Here is a 19,067-nt window from a genome sequence, read left to right on the forward strand (position 1 = left end):
CTATAGAGATACTGTGTACCGTTTTGCGTGACGTTTGGACAAAATCTGTAGGAGTACTGTCAAAAAATGTGTTTTGCAAAAAGCGGCCTCCTGGTGGCGCTATAACAGGCCCATGTGAAAAATTTGGGGCAGAGGTTGTGAATTGGCATCCAGGGAGTGTGTGTGCACAGTTTCGCTGCGATCAAGTCAACGGTGCCGGATATTAGCTGTTCACAGACGGACACACACACGGACACACACACGGACGGACGGACGGACAGGGGGGGGGAAACCTGGCATGGCCAGACTAATATTCTATTTTGCAATAGCAGATTCGTCTGGAACCAGGCTAGGGCAAAACATACTCTCTCGCCATGCCTTTCGGCCTGGCGGAGACAACTAAGAGATCAGGAACGTGCGCCGTACACTGCTGTTGCAGTATTGAGGATTTGTATCTGACCATTCGTGCGACCAGGCATGCTCAAACATGTGGTGAGCAGCCCCGACCGGAGCAGCTTGGTGCGGCGGGCGGTCCTCGATCCAAGTTCCACTCCAACATTTTTATAAACCCACTCCCACTTTCAAAATCGTTCCGCTCCACTCAAATGCCCTGTACCTGCGTTGTTTGCACCTTCAAGACAATGGCAGATTTGGCCACTTGTTGTAAGCTTGTAGATCTGCAACAATTCAGTACATACATATTTATGATATGTACATCCTGGCAGGCAATGCATAGCCCCAGACATATTACAAAGTGCAGCAACAATAAAGAAAGACAACAACAGGCTACAGATGAAAGACATCCTTTGTTTGGCCATATGCCAGCCCATCACACCTGTCCAGCATTGCATTTTAGTCTGGACAGGCAGGAATGGAGACTTTTGAAAAGTACTAACAGATGTATGATATTTATGTACATCCTGGCAGGCATAGCCAGACATACTACCAGACATACTACAAAGTGCAGCAACAATAAAGAGGGACAACAACAGGCTACATAATGAAAGACATCCTCTGTTTGGCCATATGCCAGCCCATCACAACTGTCCAGCATTGCATTTTAGTCTGGACAGGCAGGAATGGAATTTTGAAAAAGATGATACAGATACCCATGTTTGCTTCCTTATTGAGTCTCAGTCACGTCCTTCCCTGATTCATCACACCCATTTCATCACACCCAACAACCTCTTAACTACCAGTAGTGTTTTTCAACATCGATAAAGAATTACAGGCGTTGCTGACTTTGTGGTCTATGTATGTATCTTTGTGGACTACATCCACATGTGGAAGGAGGAGGAACAAAAACGCCCATAGATATACTTAAGGTACAATAGTATGCAGTGCACATTGTATTACCTTAGTAACAAGGGGAGAGTCAATAAAACCGCTAATGCATTTGGACTATCCCGACAAGTTGCATCAGTCATCATCCGATATGTCTCAAGTCTGTAAGGCCATCATTTTCCTGGGTCCCGACTACATCAAAACACTGAGTAAAGAACCCAAAGTGAAGGATCTTGTCATCAAATTCTAACAAACACACTGTATGCCACAATCATGCTTGGGAAAAATTGACAGCAGACACTGACACATCAAAGTAAGCAGAAAGGGGAACTATTCTTTGAGTGTACAAGCGTTGTGTGACTACAAATACTGTTTCATGGACATTGTTGTTCAATGGCTGTTAAATGTCAAGTGCGAGGTGTTTTACGGCTAGAGGTATTCACGGGTCAAAATGACGGACCCAAACCCTAATGGACCCATGAAAGTTGTTCTGAGATACGATTGGGTCGGTTCCGCCACTTTTTTTAAATGATGGACCTGAACCATAATAGACCCATTAAATTTGTTCTCACATCCAAATGGTTCCGAGATGATTTTTTTTTATGATGGAACCAAACCCTAATAAATGTATTAGATCAGATTTTTCAGAGATATTACAGAACCGCCCCAGACTGTCATGTGTTATATAGACCTGACAAACCTAATAATTACAATTGCTATTAAGAATACCATTTTATTAGTAGATGCCAGTGATAGGCTACTCCATAATGGAATCTAGTAGCTGTAGCAGCCTACAATATACAATTAAATTTAATTGCATATTTTCACCTCACTGAATATGAATATCTATGATTGTGCACCTTTGATCTGCTCTCTCAACTCAGCTTGCGGCCTGGCACACTGCACAGCTCACTGCAATAATCTGATCCTAGGTCAGCCTATAGCCTACATCACGCAAGTTATACAGATCTTCATGCTTTCCTCTGTGAGAGAGGAATGCTTGGCGTCAAAGGTACCTGCTGTGCCGGTAATGAACCCTGCTGAACCGCCTACGTACTGGGGTCAGCCGCTTCAAATAATCTATGAAGAAGTGAAGCTTGGCAGAGAGCACAGCATGCAAGTGCAGAGAGTCTAAGCAAACTGCAAAACATATTATTACCACCTATACAGACCATCTTCAGAAACCGGCTTCTTTGACGTAGGAACAGAGATGAAGGGCATGGCTACACAACACTGAGGAGACCATCTGATGATAGAGGAAAGAGAGATGCTTTCCTCTACTGATCAGTACTGAGTACGGTTCTTCTCTGATCCACTCCACTGATCCACTTAATATGCGCTGTCCCGTCCAAATAAACGTATAAATAAATAAACTCGGGTACTAAAAATTATTTAAAAAAATAAAATAAAGAATAATCATTGAACACGGACCCGAACCAGTACAATTCTCAGATATAGTCTTTTTGGTGCGAGTGGACACATGAAGACCTCCATTTCAGTTGTGTACTATAGACGCAGATTATTTCTGAAACCAGCCCTAAAATGCTTGTGTGAATGCATGGAGATTGTTTTCTTTAAAATGTTGTTTTATGTACAGTAGCCTTAGAGCATGTCAAAGTCATAAAGGTTCCTCTCTGGAATGTGTCAATTTCAAAACTACTTTGAAGGTTTATCAAGAGTATCAATCTGTAGCCATGTATCGCCTTGCAGATACTATTCTTTCCTTATACGCCTGACCCAGTACTTTCAATGCAATATAGTTCATAATATGCAATGAATTAACTGCCTTTTCTTTCCAAAGTTCAGCTAATGGCAGAAACATTTTAGCAACAACTCATCCAATCTTCTCAAACCAACCAAAGACAGTTATGCATAATTAGTTAATAAAAAACAATAAAATACAGCTTCTCAGTGGCATGAAAGAAGCTTCATTCAATACATTTCTTTTTACCACTTCAATATTCTCCCAGTCAAATACCATTCATTTTTCTTTTCCTGCTAGTCTCCACATAATACTGTCTACAGCCATGTTGTAATTGAGCAATGCAGACAGAACATCTCTGACACATTACATAAAGGACCTCATTCATCAATGCCTGTGGGCCATGTTTCTCACTATGGAACTATTCTGAAGGTTTTCTTAGTGCTCAACTTCATAATAGTATGTTTCTCTATTCTATCTATGTACAGTATCTTACAGCCTGGTAAACCATCCCGGGCACGTGAATTCACATTATCACGTGTCTTCTGCAGACCAGTCTGACCCCAAGTGCTGAGTGGGTGTTTTGCAGAAACCAAACAGTGGAAGAGCCAATCAGCGTCTGTAAATCACAGGGCCCAACGCTTGGGGCCAGACCGGTCTGCAGAAGACACATGATAATGTGTATATCTACTCTATACTGTATGTATCTTACAGATATAGAGTTACCACAGAAACTTCAAATTTGTCCGTGTCCGTGTGCGTCTCTGTCCGTCCGTCCGTCAGACCTGTCTGTTGTCTGTCTGTCTGTCAGCTAATCTCGGACAGCACTGGACTGATCAGCATCAAACTATGGATGCACACTTCCAGTAGGAAGTGTGCATCCATAGTTTGATCCTGATTCTGAAGGAAGACACTCTGCCCCAAACTTCTTTTGTTACAAATGAATCTCATGGTGGCGCTATACTGTACCAGGCCGCTTACATTTTGGCCTATAACTCTTGAACTATAGGTTGTACAATAAAGAATAAAATGACTTCCTTCCTTGGAATATGATGCACATCCAAATATAGGCCACGCCCATTTCCGCCTGACTACACTTTCTGACATTTAGCATTTTCTCTTATCACATTGATTGCCAAGATCGCATATACTCTTTCTTTCAAATGCATCACTTGATGGCCAAGATCGAGTTGATGCGTTCATTCCAAAAACTTTTTTTTTTTTATTCCACAAGAGACACCCTAACACAGCTTTGGAATGATCGATCGTCACTCAGAGAAGTAGTATGTGGATGTGACGTCATCGCAAAAAACATCACATCCATTCATCCCAACGATGGGATTTTCAGAAAAACAGCTGTAACTCAGTTTTTTTTTTTGCATTGAAAACCACCCGTTTTCAACGGACCATAGTCCCAAAATGGCCGATCGCGGTTGGAACGTTATTGTCCCTGTGGATTCACAGATCCCTCCGCCAACCCACAGGAACTTTTTTTGTGTTTTTTTTTGTATACAATGTATCTTCCACGGCGTTTCAACAATCGTTGATTTAAGGTAATTACGGAGATAGAAAACTGTTGAATATCTTGGCAGTCAATGTGTTAACACACTTTGCTACTACTCCTATATTTTGTCCAAAACGTTATGTTTCAGAAACTGCATTCATGGCTAATTTCTGGAATTCTGGTCTCACTCGATTCCAGATAACATGTTTGCATCTTCAAAAATCAGACATAGAGATCATGACAGCAGTGGAGCTCCTCAGGTCTCTCCGTGATTTTGTCTCAGCGCAAAGAGATCACTTTGCAGAGTTTGAAAATGGTCCGTCAGCTGTGCCAGGTGTGAACCAGATGTACACACACGATACCCAGCGCACCAGAAAACAAAAGAAATGTGATGATGACAGAGGAGAAAATTAAGGGAAACTTCTCCAAGTTTTTGTTGGAGTGAGGTGTGTGACAATCTTTTAAGTTAAAAAAATATTTTATTTTGTTTTATTTGTTGTGCTTGAAAGCAATAGTAGTACACACCTTGCACTTAATGCCTCCGTTGAGACTGTTGAGATGAAAAACAGCAACTGGAATTAATTTCTGTTTGGGCCCGGGTTATTTTCAAATGTTTATGTTTTGACACAGCAGCGCTACAATATTGTGCTTTATAGAATGTAACAAACCTAAAATGGCAATAATGTAACGTGTCAAAAAAGAGAATGTGTGGTTGCGCTACTGTGTGCTTGGGTCACGGGTGCATGCATGGGTGCATGGCAATAGGCTGCGGTGCGCATGTACTTTTGGGGGGCCAATTTTCACTTAATCCGCCCATGATCATAGAAGTGTGCATTGTTGAATCGTTTTGGTATATTCAGCACCCTCTGGTGGACAAATATACAGAGAGTGACATACAAACACAGGCGGCCTCATCCTACTATCCTACAACAATCTAAAAACTATAAAAGGAAGAGCCTCTGTCTGTCTGGAACAGCATTTTCTCCTCGGTTGACTTGATCTGAACTTGCACACAGACCATTGCCATATGAAGAGAGTGTCAACGACAATTTAAGCTGTTAATTAGCGTTTTTGTGAATGATCCTCGCAGACCTATGGATCTGTAGTCGTGGTTACATTCCCATAGCCCGGATGGACGGTGGATGGAAATAACGGGTATGGACTAGTTACAATAGTAGTTTTACACTCATGATTAATGCAGATCTACTAACAAAAAAATGCTCAGAAAACTGATCAGCTTGTTGACTAGGATGATGACACCATTCATAATTGTTTACACATGTATGACAAAGCAATGGTTTCCCTTGCAGCTGTAAGACACATTTTTCACAGTTTTCCAATTGTTCTAAACTCTAAAATGTTGCCAAAACAGAACGGTCAAAGGATACAGAATATAATGGCTGCTTCCTCCATGTATTATTGTCTGTTGAGTGAGTTAAACTATAACCTTCATTATGATTGAATTCCCCTTCCTTAAATCCTGTCCTTGAGCCATGTCAGCAGCTGTGGCCAGGCATGCTGTATTTTCACTCCCAAAGTGCTAACAGACACGGGCCCAGCTTATTAAGCTTCCCTGGAGGAGGTGGTAAGACTACAGTGGTGAGCAGGGATAGTTGTTGTCTTTTGGAACAAGAATTAAGAGGAGAACACGAGGGCTCCAGTCCTGCAGGAACTGGAACATGATGTCACTGTGCTACCAAACATGAGGATGGAAAGACTCAAACAGATTGTGACCTCATTATAGCCAGACAATGTTTTGGATTAAGATGTATATAATATGGCCAAACAGTTGCTACTGAGGTTTTTCTGAATTATGTCACAAAGATGTGTATAGGGCTGTCTTAGGCGACTAATGGTCAAGTTTGTTTACCAATCGAATAGTTTATTTCATCAGCAAAGGTGAGTGATGTTTACTACATGCAATAACGCACAACAACCTATTTTTGTGAGAGATGTGCAAACTTTTCAGGAAATACTGATGAATTAAGATAAATTGACTAATTAAATATAAGGAGAACATAGTCGTTTTTAGAGTTCAATGAGCTAAACAAACTCACTGATCCTCCTTTAGTCTATACTCAGTGTATAATAGATAAAGAAATATTAATTACACTTTCAGAGCCCTTGACAGCCCTTCGTCTTGATTTCAATTCATCAATTAATTACATCGGAGAGGATGAAAGTGTGTGTGTGTGTGCGTGCGTGCGTGCGTGCGTGCGTGCGTGCGTGCGTGCGTGAATGTGTACGTGCGTGCGTGAATGCGTACGTGCATGTGTGTGTTGCACTTACAATGTTCATGACAGCCAGTACATAGCTCTCCACTCCCTTGCTTCCATGGTATTCTAGCATTTTGGAGTCAGCTACCACCAATGTTTCCACCCACTTCTCTTTGCTGACCGAGCGCTGGCGAATCCTCCTCTTCCTTCCACGCCTTCGTTCCCAGCTCTCCCGTTGACTTTCAAAATCCTCAAATACTCCATGTGGATCTGCAGATGACAGACACTCAAATTATTCTTGTTGTTATAGAGGTTCTGCCACGCTAGTACAGTATGACTTGGCAAAACCACATTCTTCAAAGGTCAAACCAATAATTGTCTCTGTCCCTTGTCTATGATATAGAACGTCACACACCGAACCGAGTACGGCAACTAAGCAAGACGACCTTAGCCACGACCAACAGGCTTTTTTCCAGTTTTGTTCTCATACCAAGTGAAGAGGTTGGTAATTTAAATGTATCTTGCAACTAAATAGGTTATTAACAGTGTTTTTCGCAGGGATGAAGATCATCCATTCGGTTAGAAGCCATGTGGAGCGAGGGAGGTGCTAGGTGTTCTGTCTGGAGTTTAGGGAGGGGAGCCCAATTCTAAAGAGGAGCTTGGAATCCAAACACATTTTGACAATGGTCGGTGGTGCACATAATTGGTCGCTAGCATAACTACCTGAAGAGCCCATGACAGAAATATCATACAATGCGGGGCGCCGATTGCCTAGCGGTTAAGGCATATACTGTACCACATATACAGTAGGCTCTAATGCAGCCTGACAGCGAGTAAATTCCCGAGTCAATTCCCGAGGCTGATGACCTTTGCTGCGTGTCACTCCCCGTCTCCCTCTCCCTGTTTCCTGTCACTAGTCTCCATTTTACTATGCAAATAAAGGCAGGAAAGCCTAAAATATATAAATTGTATATAGAAAAAAGAAATATCATACAATACAGCTTTAACAACATACACAACTTACAATAAATACAATTAAATTGTCTTTTAATCACTGAAAGGTTTATGGATAAAATGGATCTTTTACATTCTGATATCCTTTTGTTCGATCACATTTGCACAACCTATCTCTATTTGGACTGCACAGGCTAGCCCTCCTCTCTCCATTATATACTGTATACATTTGTCACTTTAAATAATACATTCAAATGATATAAACATGCTAGTAGGATATGGTCAGATATGAAAATAATTCATATTTTGGTATACTAGAAAAAATAATATAAAAATCAGCTTACACTCGTTACTCTGGCTTACTGTCAAAGTACGTCGTTGGTGTGCGTGTGTGTGTGCGCGTGCGCACGCGCACGTGTGTGTGTGTCCCCGTGGGGTTGGGGGTTTACCTTTGACTCCACAGGTACCGTTTACAGTTTGTTTTTCTGAGATGGGCTGTGCTGTCTGTCTCCATGAGGGCAAAGCATGGCGCTTGTAGATGACATGGGCCTGAGGTGCAGTGGACTCGTCACTGGAAGGCTCCAACGGCCGAATGAAGAACTCTTCAGTAGCCAGTTTGAACAGTCCTGTCTACAGAGTGGAGGTAGGGCTTACACACAAGAATATCTTTCTCTCTCAAACTCAGAAGAGACCCAACAATATGACAGGGAGGAGGATGAAGAAGATGAAGAAGAGGGTGTTTAGGCAGGAGAAGAAAACATGACACATTGACACAGTGCTAAATACAATTGACATTTCAATGGCAAGTGCATCTTCATCAGAGTCAACACATGACAGGGACTGTGAGTATGGAATCGATGCTAGTGGTTACCTGTTTTAAACTAAATCAAATGGCATACAAAAACTGCTACCGTTTGCTGTTACATACTGTAAGGTGCTGTATGCTATGTCTGCAGAAACTACTAACCCTTCTTCCAGGTGATTTTTATGTTGGTCTTTGGCTGTGTGTGTCACAGCGATTAGTCTGAAAACTACCAGGTCATGCCTGACTGTATACAAGTGGCCCCACGAACACACAACCACACCTGTTCAACAGCATCCTGTACAACCACCACTTCCTTGTACAACAACATATGATGTTCCACTAAATAATATCAATAGCTATGAGAAGACGTTGAACCATCAGTTAATCTTACATTTATCAAAAACTTGCAGCTTTAAAATCTCCTAACAAAATGGTAAAGGCCAATCGCACAACCAGTGTCAATGGCAGGATAAATTAGCCTTAAAGATCCAGCTATTTTTCTGCTTTTGCATTTTTTTCCCATAAATCAGTGCTATTGAACACCCTTTACGTCTGTGTGTTGGTAAAAGCAATATTGAACCAATGAAAAGTATTAAAAAGTGCTTCTGACAAAACCAGCTAACTCCATTGGATCATCAAACTTCTAAGCTAAGTCCACCAAAGGGGGGTGGAGTTGGTTTAGCTGACTTCAGGCTCCACCCGCTTTTGACCTCCAACCTCATTGTGAGCTTGGAGGTCCATTCAGCTGTTCTCATCAATGATGAACAAAACCTCCTAACTCCATTTTTGTTTTGTTTTTTTTCATTTCCTGAAAAATGAACATTTTGGAGTTAGCTGGTTCCTGCCGCACAGCAAAGATATAATAGTTTGTGATTACTTCACAGCTTGTCACTGACTATCCCTTACTTAGGTAGTACGCCAGGATGGAGGGTTGGTGCAGCGGACAATACTGTACAGTAGACATCCCTTGACTGAGACTGATAGGATATTAGACATAATGTAAAACTGTAACTGTAACATAGTATCTTCTACTCAATTAAGGAGTTATGGTTCTTGTAATGGCTAGACTTTATTGGACTGTTTGCTTTGGAAAAGAATAAGTTCTGTTTGAACATGAATCAATTGTCTAAATTCATGCAATGTTATTTATGTTCTTATGTAATCCTCACTAAATGTTTTAAATGTACAATTAGGCCTATAGACTGTTTTCAAGCAACAAAGCGCAGGCGCATGCATGGATGCCTGCCTACCGTACAAGTGTCAGTGCTCCTTCCAGCGATCAACCAATCTAAATCATGGGGCAGGCAGTTTCTCCTCCTAAGAATAATACTGATCCCTCCGAACAAGCTTTTAATGGGGTATTACATAACTTCACATCCATAAACACATTTTGTAACTTTATTTACTCAGTGATTATTTTCCGGCCCTGTGGGAAACAGAGGAGTATGCAATGGAACAAGTCCCACAACTGCAGAACTTAAATACTGTATAATATATTCATTGCTGGAGCTATGAACTGTGGCTAATTGTGACGGGCGCTCAACATTTTTAATGTGCTTTCCTCAAGCCATATACTGTAGTTATGCTGAATAATTCAATTTGGCCTACTGCTTGAATATTTTTATTTAACCTAAACCTGTGATAAAGCAAAAACAAATTCCCTTTACAGAGCATCTTATATTTGACTTTTGCCCTCGGCAGTTTAACATTTGTGTGATGTGTAAAAGTTACAGTACATACCTTGAACAGTACAAGTTTGTATTTAAATTAATTTGTGGGTGTGACTGTGAGCTTTGGGAGGATTGGACAGATTTTTCTTTTGTAGTTAAGAGACATGCTTTGTTATTACAGAAAAGAGATGTTCAAGCAAAAAAAGTTAATGGCTTAACATCTAAGAAAAGAAGAAACTGCACAATTATTTGTTGGTGTTGTAACTGTTTAGTCTCTAATCCGTTTAGAGGTACTTTGTGTTTAGTAGTACGATTTGGTTAGTTTGTTCCACAGCATCCTGTTGTGGCCCATCTTTCTATTATTTATTTCTAGGCCTTGCTTAGCCAGATGATCAGAACTCTCCCTTTATTCAGTGAATGGGCTCAAACGGTGTGGAAATAATTCTGATATATATATTTTTTTACAGCATCACAGAACCAAATGCATAGGGAATGGGATAGTATTAGGATTGGTTTTCAAAGCAATGGGCATAGGTTTGTTACTGCTGGTTTTCTGCAGTGTCCAAGCCCATTGGCACGTTTGACCCTCAAGGTTTCAGCCTCCAGGTAGAAACTCAAAATAGTCAGAGAAGACATAAAACACCATAAAAACACCACCATGGGGCTTAATGAAGTTCTATCAACCTCATGGACACATGAAAAACAGAAAAAGTGCAAAATCATGGCACCACCTCTTTAAAGAAAGGACTTACTTAAAGATGGGGTGCCGTGCTTTTCAGTGATTCCCCCCCTCCCCCCCCAAAAAAAAACATAATCATCTGGTATTGTGGTTATACTAGGAGGAAGATTGATTTCAAAAAAGTGTACAGAAATTGTTAAAATTATGTTTTTATGTGGACACGCCTCCAGTTCATTAAGTATACCTGGTTCTCACCTTAGCACCTCCTCCACCACCTTAGCACCACCCACCTGTCCTAGTCCCTCCTCCTCCTCATGCCCACACCTGTTGTGTTATGATAATGAGGGGGAGGGTATGTTTTTACTATGTCGCTAAAGCGCTGTTTCTCTATTGGCATATTTGACCGTCAAGGTTTCAGCCTCCAGGAAGAAACTCCAAATAGTCAGAGAAGACATAAAACACCATAAAAACACCACCGGGGGGCTTAATGAAGTTCTATCAACCTCATAGACACATGAAAAAAAACAGAAAAAGTGCAAAAACATGGCACCAGCTCTTTAAAGGAGCCCTTCACCCATTTTTAACCTGGTCCTCACTAACTCATAAGATGGCACAATTTCCATCTACTCACTCTGAGTCTCATTGTGGGCTATGGACAGTGTAGGTTCTGTTTTTTTCTTAGGCTATACTGTACAGTATGTTGGCAATAACAAATTATTTAATTACGCAGGTCTTCATTTAAAAAAACACTTCTGGTATCAGCCACCAGCACTAATTAACCTATCTATCACTTCTGCAACTGTTAACACCTCAAAGCAATATCTAAACTACACATCACATTTTTGAATGAATACACCTCCTTGTCACTATTCAAAAACTGAATGAGAAGTCAAGGACTTCTCTCCCCCAGAGTCTCCCAGTCAAGCTCAGTCTGTTGAAATAATTTAGTGTGTACAGAGCTTGTACCGGTGGCAATCCTGCCTACGTTTACCCGTTTTAATTACCCATTGGTGTGACTGAGAAGGTCACTTCTTCCCACTGATTCAGAGCCTCTGCCCCAACAAAGTCCGTTTTAAATTAAGTGCAAACTCCGCCCATCCGTTGAACATTTTGAACACTTTGCACTGTAAATGGGGAGACCTGTGCCTTTGCAATTAACATTTATTAGACCTTATTGCAGCTAGAAAATATAGCTACATAGCTATGCAGGAAAGAATTAAGACCCCCTACACATTAAATACATTTTAGGTGGGTTGCACATTTCAGCCAATCAGGAAAGAGTACCCATTTATCAGCATTAGTACTCCAGTTCCAATTATGTCTGCTAATTTCTTTATGTCATCACTTCCAAATTCACTTATCCTGTATCAGTTCTCTTCTCCAGATTGGATAATATTGATATCCTGACTTGAAAATGCAATTTCTGTTTAGCGCTGGAGAGACAGGGAGACTGTTACTGGAAAAAAACACTCTATATCAGAGTGTGTCTGAGAGTGACCAGTAATGATGTAATATTATGATATATATAGACCTTATAAGACATTATAAAATGTGTTATTATGACTGCATTATGAGTAGCCTACTTGAGTGAGTGCTTATAACTGTAATTATACAGTGTTATAAGTTGTTTACAATGCTTTATACATGGCCTTATAGTTATAAGTCATTATAAAATGCTTTATAACATGTTATGAGTATTGTTATGACGCATTATGAGTATTTGTGAGTTGTTATAACTATAATTAGTGCTACAAGTAGATTATAATGCATTATAAGTATGTTTATAAAGAATTTTAGAGATGGCATGCATGGCAAGTGTTATATGAAAGAAATACTCAAAGTAGCCATAAGAATAACAAAATGTTAAGAAATCAGGTCCATCATTCACTTTGCACTTTGTCCACTCACCAGTCCTTCACAGGTGCTTATGGCTGCTCTGCCTTGCATAGTGGCTTGGTCCCATACTTCACCTAGGAAGTGACACTGGGAGGAATCAGGGCTGTTAATCCTGACCCCATCCAGGCCGCCATACCTCCTCTCGGTCACAAAACCTGGAGCGAGCAGGTGTGGGTTGAGGGTGAGGTTAAAATGCAAATCCTGGCCACCATGTTGCATCTGGTAGAAGACCCGCTCTGAGTTGCCTGGTTCATCTGAGGCGTCCCGCCGCTGTATGCGGCTAGCGTGGTGGGACAGGAAGTTGGACAGGAAGTGGCCTTTGGCATCTACTCTAGTGGGGTGAACCACCTCATACTGCAGCAGCTCTTGTAGAAAATCCTCTGTGAGGAATATGGTGGGGACAGAAAATACTGTTATTAAATCGTTCATTGGTTACAAGGTTGTAAACATCATTACAACTCTAAACAAATGGATCTGAATGTTCTCCATCTGTCATTTCAGTGATGTTTGGTTGCTGCTACTGTATATTAACTATATACAACAAGAATACTGCCAAGTGCGGCAAACTAAAAGGCAGCTGAGCCTCTACTGTTTCAAATGGAAATGTCATCTACTATATTATGAGTTGTACTTTCACTCTGTCATTAGTGCATTTGGAGCAGGGTTGAAAGGTTGCTAAATCAAAATTTCTGGGGTTGAGTAATATTACAATACTATCAGCATCACGTTGTTCTGGCAGATACTGTACCAGAATTTAATTAGTTGAACAAGGGAAACCATCTGAGCTGAGTGGCTCATCACCAACCTTGTCATTTGACCACCCAACTGCACCATATGTTTGAGTTAAAGATCTAATATATGGAGTTTCATGGCCTTGTGTCATGAATGGACCTGCCATTTCTTTAGAGCAAAAATAGACATTCAAGTCAGATTTGGCAGAGTACTGAATTGAGAACAGCAGCAGAGCATGGCTCATTGTACTGCTCACCAAGTCACCATACCATTGGCAAAGGTAATTCTGTTCTCTGCCTGCAGCACTATACATTATTTAATGGAAAACTATCTGTTGACAATTAAATGTAAACAGATTTTGTTCAAATACATTCAAACTTGGATATGATTTGATTTATGGTGCTAATCTAGCACAGATGGGCTCTAGCTGTCATTGCTATTGATTTGAATGTACATAGATCTAGAGTTCTGACTACATTAAGGAGGCCATCTTCACATACTGTAAGCATAGCCACAACCCACAAGTAACTGGGTGGCATTTATAATAATAATGCTTTGATCCTTGGCAAGTTGGCAAACACATAGACATATTTAATTCAAAACTTGTTTTGAAGGTCAAAATCAACTCGGACAGCTGTGATATGCGCAAATATTATTCCTCTCATCAACAATACTTTGGGACTGTTTGTCAAGGCAGATTAAGTGCCTATCAATGCACCTGTTTGTTTGCTGTCATGCCCCCCTGTTATTGTGTACTGTAACCAGATGTGTAGCCTATACAGTAGTGATTGAGTCTGTTTTTGTGATTGTATGACATTGTCCACTTGGAGACAGGCTATTTTCATGTCACACTTTGCATGTGCACCTTATTTTTTTTAAAGCCTATGATGTGCATTCTCTCTCTCTCAGCCATGTTGCCCCCACTGATAGTGGACCCGCTCAATAATGTCTGTCCCCAACACACCCATGCTGCATGCAAAACAAAACAGGAGACTCCTCGCCAAGACAGGAGTGTTGGCAGATATCTCACACACACACACACGCACACGCACACGCACACGCACACACACACACACACACACACACACACCATCAAATTACATCTGGTGACAAATCCTGACCTCTAACTAGCCCTAGGCATGGGCTGTACTTTTTTTCCAATAGGGTTACACTTTGGCAAGTCAAGGCCAGATACAACAAAGAGGGTGAGAGGCAGTGCAGTGGAGTCATTGATCTCTGTTTGATGTGGTGATATCCTGTCTAGCTAGCTAGCAGCTGATGAAGGGCTGTCTTTGTAACAATGGGGTAGGCTATGCAACTTCATGGAGCCAGTCACTGGATTCTATTGGATTCTAGTCCAGATTAAGAATGAGTTGTGATGATAAAATAATGAATGAGTCTGTTTAATTGTATATTTGTAGCCAGTGGTGTAAAGTAATTAAGTACATTTACTCAAGTACTGCACTTAAGTACAATTTTTATTTCCAATCTAACTATATAAATGGCGACCAACTTCCGCACCCTCGGTGTCCACACCCCACAGCTCTATTATCGACTAAACAACGCACCGCCAGACCACATGTCGCCAACTGACTCGCCACGCCGGCCGCGCTGAATTTACGCCTCGCGTAGGGGACATCTCACTGCTCAATACACCTTTTCCACCGCGCAACATAATTAATTCTACTCACCAAATGTCGGACAAAACGGAAGGGGAGGCAGCTTCGTACCGTTTACCGTGCGCACGACCTCATCACCACAACAGCACGCAGCCGCTGCGGGGTTTCTTTCCTTTTTTTCCACACTTTTTTTTTGGTCACCATTTTCTCCAGGCACCATTTCTGGTGTAACGTCGGGTGTTTCTTTTCACCAGCCAATCACCTTTCACGTTGCCACGTCCGTTGCCACGTCGCGCTGACGTACGCTAAACAAGCGCTGCCGTGCGCACAATGCAAACGAGCCCAAAGGCGCGCAAAAATCAGCCGACCATTGCTTAGACACAAAGTCAGACCTGGCAACGCAGCCTACGCCAATCATGTGTGAGAGATCTACAAGCTATGGGGCAGAGACGCCACCGTATCTTAGCAACAACTACAGCGCTCACTCTCATTGGTCGTGTCACGCTAAGAGCAGTCTCCAGACAATGGCATCGCAGACAGCTTGCTGTTACTGCTGTAGCCATCACAGGCAGTTGCAGCACGACGGACAGGGCGCTGTGATAGCTGCCATGTCGCTAACGCTAACCTGGTTGTCATGCCTGCAGCGGCTGTGCAATCACTTTGTCAACAATGCACGTTCGTGTGGTGAATGTCTATATTGCTGCCCAGTTCGTCCATTGTAGATGGTGTATGTTTGTGTGTGTCTTCTGGAGAACTATGTCGCTCCACAGCAACTACAGTAACTAACGTAATGGCAGGACCGCCCCGTCCAACGCATGTTAGGCTGCATTATGGTCATGTAGTAATTTCAGATAATTTCGCTCCGATTAGAGCAGTGTTTATCAACCCTTTCACGCGGCCCCCCCCCCCCCCCCCAAATACACGTACTTGATCTGGGACCCCCCCATTCTGTTTGACTCCGTTCCACAAGTAAATATTGTGAAAATAGCCGATCTACAAGCTCGAAACGCCTCACGTTCAGAGGCTTTGTAAGCTTGGAGATCGGCTATTTTCTACATGATTGCCTCTTTCTTACATTCTTTGCCAATGTGGCCCATGTTTTCATAGCATAGTTTATTGACTACTTCTGTTGCAGAAATGGCCATTTCCTTTACTTTCGGTTTTTTATTGTCTCCGCCAGGCCGAAAGGCATGGCGCAAGACTATGTTTCACCCCCTGTCCGTCCGTCTGTGATAGCTAATCTCTCACATCGTTGACTTGATCGCAGCAAAATAACAGCCCGATGTGGAGAGTCAGTGACAGCTGGATAAACGACGTAAAATGTGTCAAAAGGCGTCTGTACGGCTGTCGATAAATGAACACATGACGTCGGTGGGAGAGCAGATATTGTGTCTTTTGGACAAACAGCAGCGTGGTGCTGCTGTTTGTTGTGTGAAGCAGCTTAATGTCAGAGTGTTTGTGTTGCAGCGCCTCAGTGCGGCTGCAGAGTTCATGTGCAACCTCTTCCAGAGAGACACAGAGACACTAGAAACTCTGCTGGGGAAAAAAAACACTGCTGGGCATTGACTTTCCTATGGACATTGATCTACACACTGCAGGTATATCTGCTACACACACAACATCAAACTACACACTGCAGGTATGATGCAGCGTTTGCATTACAGCCAGCATGCCAGCGTAGTTCCCATATGGTTTCAAGGTGGGCTAAACCATATGGACCCCATGTCAGCAATGTCAGCGGCATCCACTTCAGTCCCAACTGCGATGCCCATGCAGGCTATAAGTAGCTTCTACCTGGCCCTTAGGTGGGCCCCAACTAGCCATGTTTATGTGGGACCAAGGCGGGTCCTAACTGGCTTTGCCCATGCAGGCTTTAACTGGGTTCTACCTGGGCCCTAGGTGTACCCTAACCAACCACAGTGCAGTGCCCATCGCTCCAATTGTTGTGACGTCAGGGCTCTCAATACTGCACATTGGTGGAGGAGGAGGGGCCGCAGGGCGACCGCACACATCGCTGAACCAATGGTAGCCCACGGATGTTTCCTCTGTGGATTTACAATCTGCCCCTCTATGCCACATATCATCCGCACTACAGGGTCTTCACTGACCGAGCCACGGCCCCACTGACCCTCATGACGCTACGCCACTTAAACGTGCGGCAGCATGCGCTGGGTTGCCAGGTTTGCACAGCCTGCGCCAGAAACAAGCAACCACCTTCATGAAAAAAAAAAAAAACACCGAAATGGTCCGCAATGTTCCAGGGGTGTCCCCGCGCGTCCCAACACTCCACAGGGGGTCAGTGGACCATCAGGGGGTCCGCGGACCCCCTGTGGACCCCCTGAAACATAACAAATATTATTTCTTCAAATTTTTTCCTTTTTCAAAAATTTTTTTCCACAGTTTCACTCCGGCGATTTGGGTCCCCCAATATACACACGGCTGGGCCCCGTGCGCGGCTGGGGTTGAGGGGGGCGTAGCCCCCCGAAACTCTAGTTTTCAATAATTTTACTTCTACTCTACTACATCTCAGAGGCAAATATTGTACTTTTACTCCAATGATTTGGACTTGAACTTTAGTTACTAGTTAATTTGCAGATATAAATTATTATATTATAAAACATACAGTACCACTTCAGCCCTATTTTATGCATAGGCTATTTGATATATATAAGATATATATAATAGCCGATCTAAAATGTCGCATCGTGACAGGCTGTGAGCTTGTAGAGCTGCTATTTTCAAACATTTTAGTACTTTGACTTTTGGTACTTTAAGTATATTTTGATGCCAAATTGCCAATACTTTTGTACTTTTACTCAAGTAACATTGTGGGCCTTTTACTTGTAACAGAGTATTTTTATATTGTGGTATTGCTACTTTTACTTAAGTAAAAATATCTGAGTACTTCTTCCACCACTGTTTGTAGCTTTTGTTTGTACCTGACTCGTGTGGTAGTCCCAGCGTTGTTGTGTTCTCCAGGACCGCTAGACTCCCCACTGCGATGAAAAAGTGAATGAGAGAAAATCTCCTTTGTCCTGGAAGATGAAACCCGTAGTAGTTCAAGTAGCAAACCATCTTGATAGAACCGTTTTAGACCCTCAACGTCTTCGGTGCATTTTCATTGCAAATACATTCCATCTGGAGTGACACACTTTTGTTCGGGTGCAGCTGCAGGCTACAGTTAAAAGTAGTACAACCTTACAAACTGTGCCAGTTCCAATAAACTGCTATAGTTGTAGGTGTGTGCATCGTCCTCGTCCGTGCAGCATTTTCTTTTTGCATTCCTATAATTATAACTTGGTGTATTGTTTGTGTGTTACGACAAGCTGCCCCCTCTCTCTCTCCCCTCCATCAGTCTCCTCCCGACAGCCTGTGACAGCTCCAAACTTTCCTTTACAAACAACAGTTAGTTGGAGAGCCTCCCCCTCCCGATGGGTGGACGCTGGCCTGCCCTGGCTGTATGGCTTATTTCGCTGGCTTAAAGGGGAATGCCACTCAATTCCACACTTATTGTTCAAGTATAATTGGGGGTTTTGCTTAGTAAAAAAAAAATCTTTCATGTAAACTCCCCGACTTGAAGTCAACTATCTCACGAAGTGCAGCTGCTTGAGGACCTAATCAATTAGGCTAGTTGTCACAGTTTCCATTTCCATTGGGTTTGCACACATTTTGCACTAAAGGACCACAATGGAAATTAAAGCAGCAAGCAGCGATGACCGGGCCTCGCATCTCTCAATCAGAATCAGAATCACTTTATATTTGTCACTTTCCCCATGTAGCCTAAGCCTACATCCATATATACAGAAAATGAAATGCCGTTCCCCACTTCCCCCTCAGTCACTTGCAGTGCAACTTGATAAAACATCAAGCCTATCTAAGAAACATAAAAGACCCAGACTAAGAACAGCATAAACAAACACTTTCTCTCTCACCATTTCCTTTCAACCTACTGTCCTGTCAATAAAGGCATTGATAAAAATCCATAAATAAATCCTCCTCTGACCAATCAGAGGAGGGGGCGGAGCTA

At 42.3% G+C, this 19,067-nt stretch overlaps 1 protein-coding gene across 2 annotated transcripts in view; it reads right to left on the reverse strand.

Annotated features, from left to right (window-relative positions):
* adamts7 (a disintegrin-like and metallopeptidase (reprolysin type) with thrombospondin type 1 motif, 7) overlaps positions 1–18,384 on the reverse strand; it is an 87,915-nt gene extending 69,531 nt beyond the window's left edge. For both annotated transcript variants that reach the window (XM_084065668.1, XM_084065667.1), the window contains exons 1-4: positions 17,980–18,384; positions 12,702–13,069; positions 8,089–8,269; positions 6,759–6,955 (exon numbers count right to left, since the gene is read on the reverse strand). In XM_084065668.1, coding sequence (XP_083921794.1) covers positions 6,759–6,955; positions 8,089–8,269; positions 12,702–13,069; positions 17,980–18,115 — 882 coding nt within the window. In that variant the 5' untranslated portion in view covers positions 18,116–18,384. The remainder of the gene's footprint in view (positions 1–6,758; positions 6,956–8,088; positions 8,270–12,701; positions 13,070–17,979) is intronic.
* Positions 18,385–19,067: the final 683 nt, after the last annotated feature.

This window comes from Gymnoscopelus microlampas (assembly GCF_963454915.1).
Source record: "Gymnoscopelus microlampas genome assembly, chromosome: 1".
Lineage (NCBI taxonomy): Eukaryota > Metazoa > Chordata > Actinopteri > Myctophiformes > Myctophidae > Gymnoscopelus > Gymnoscopelus microlampas.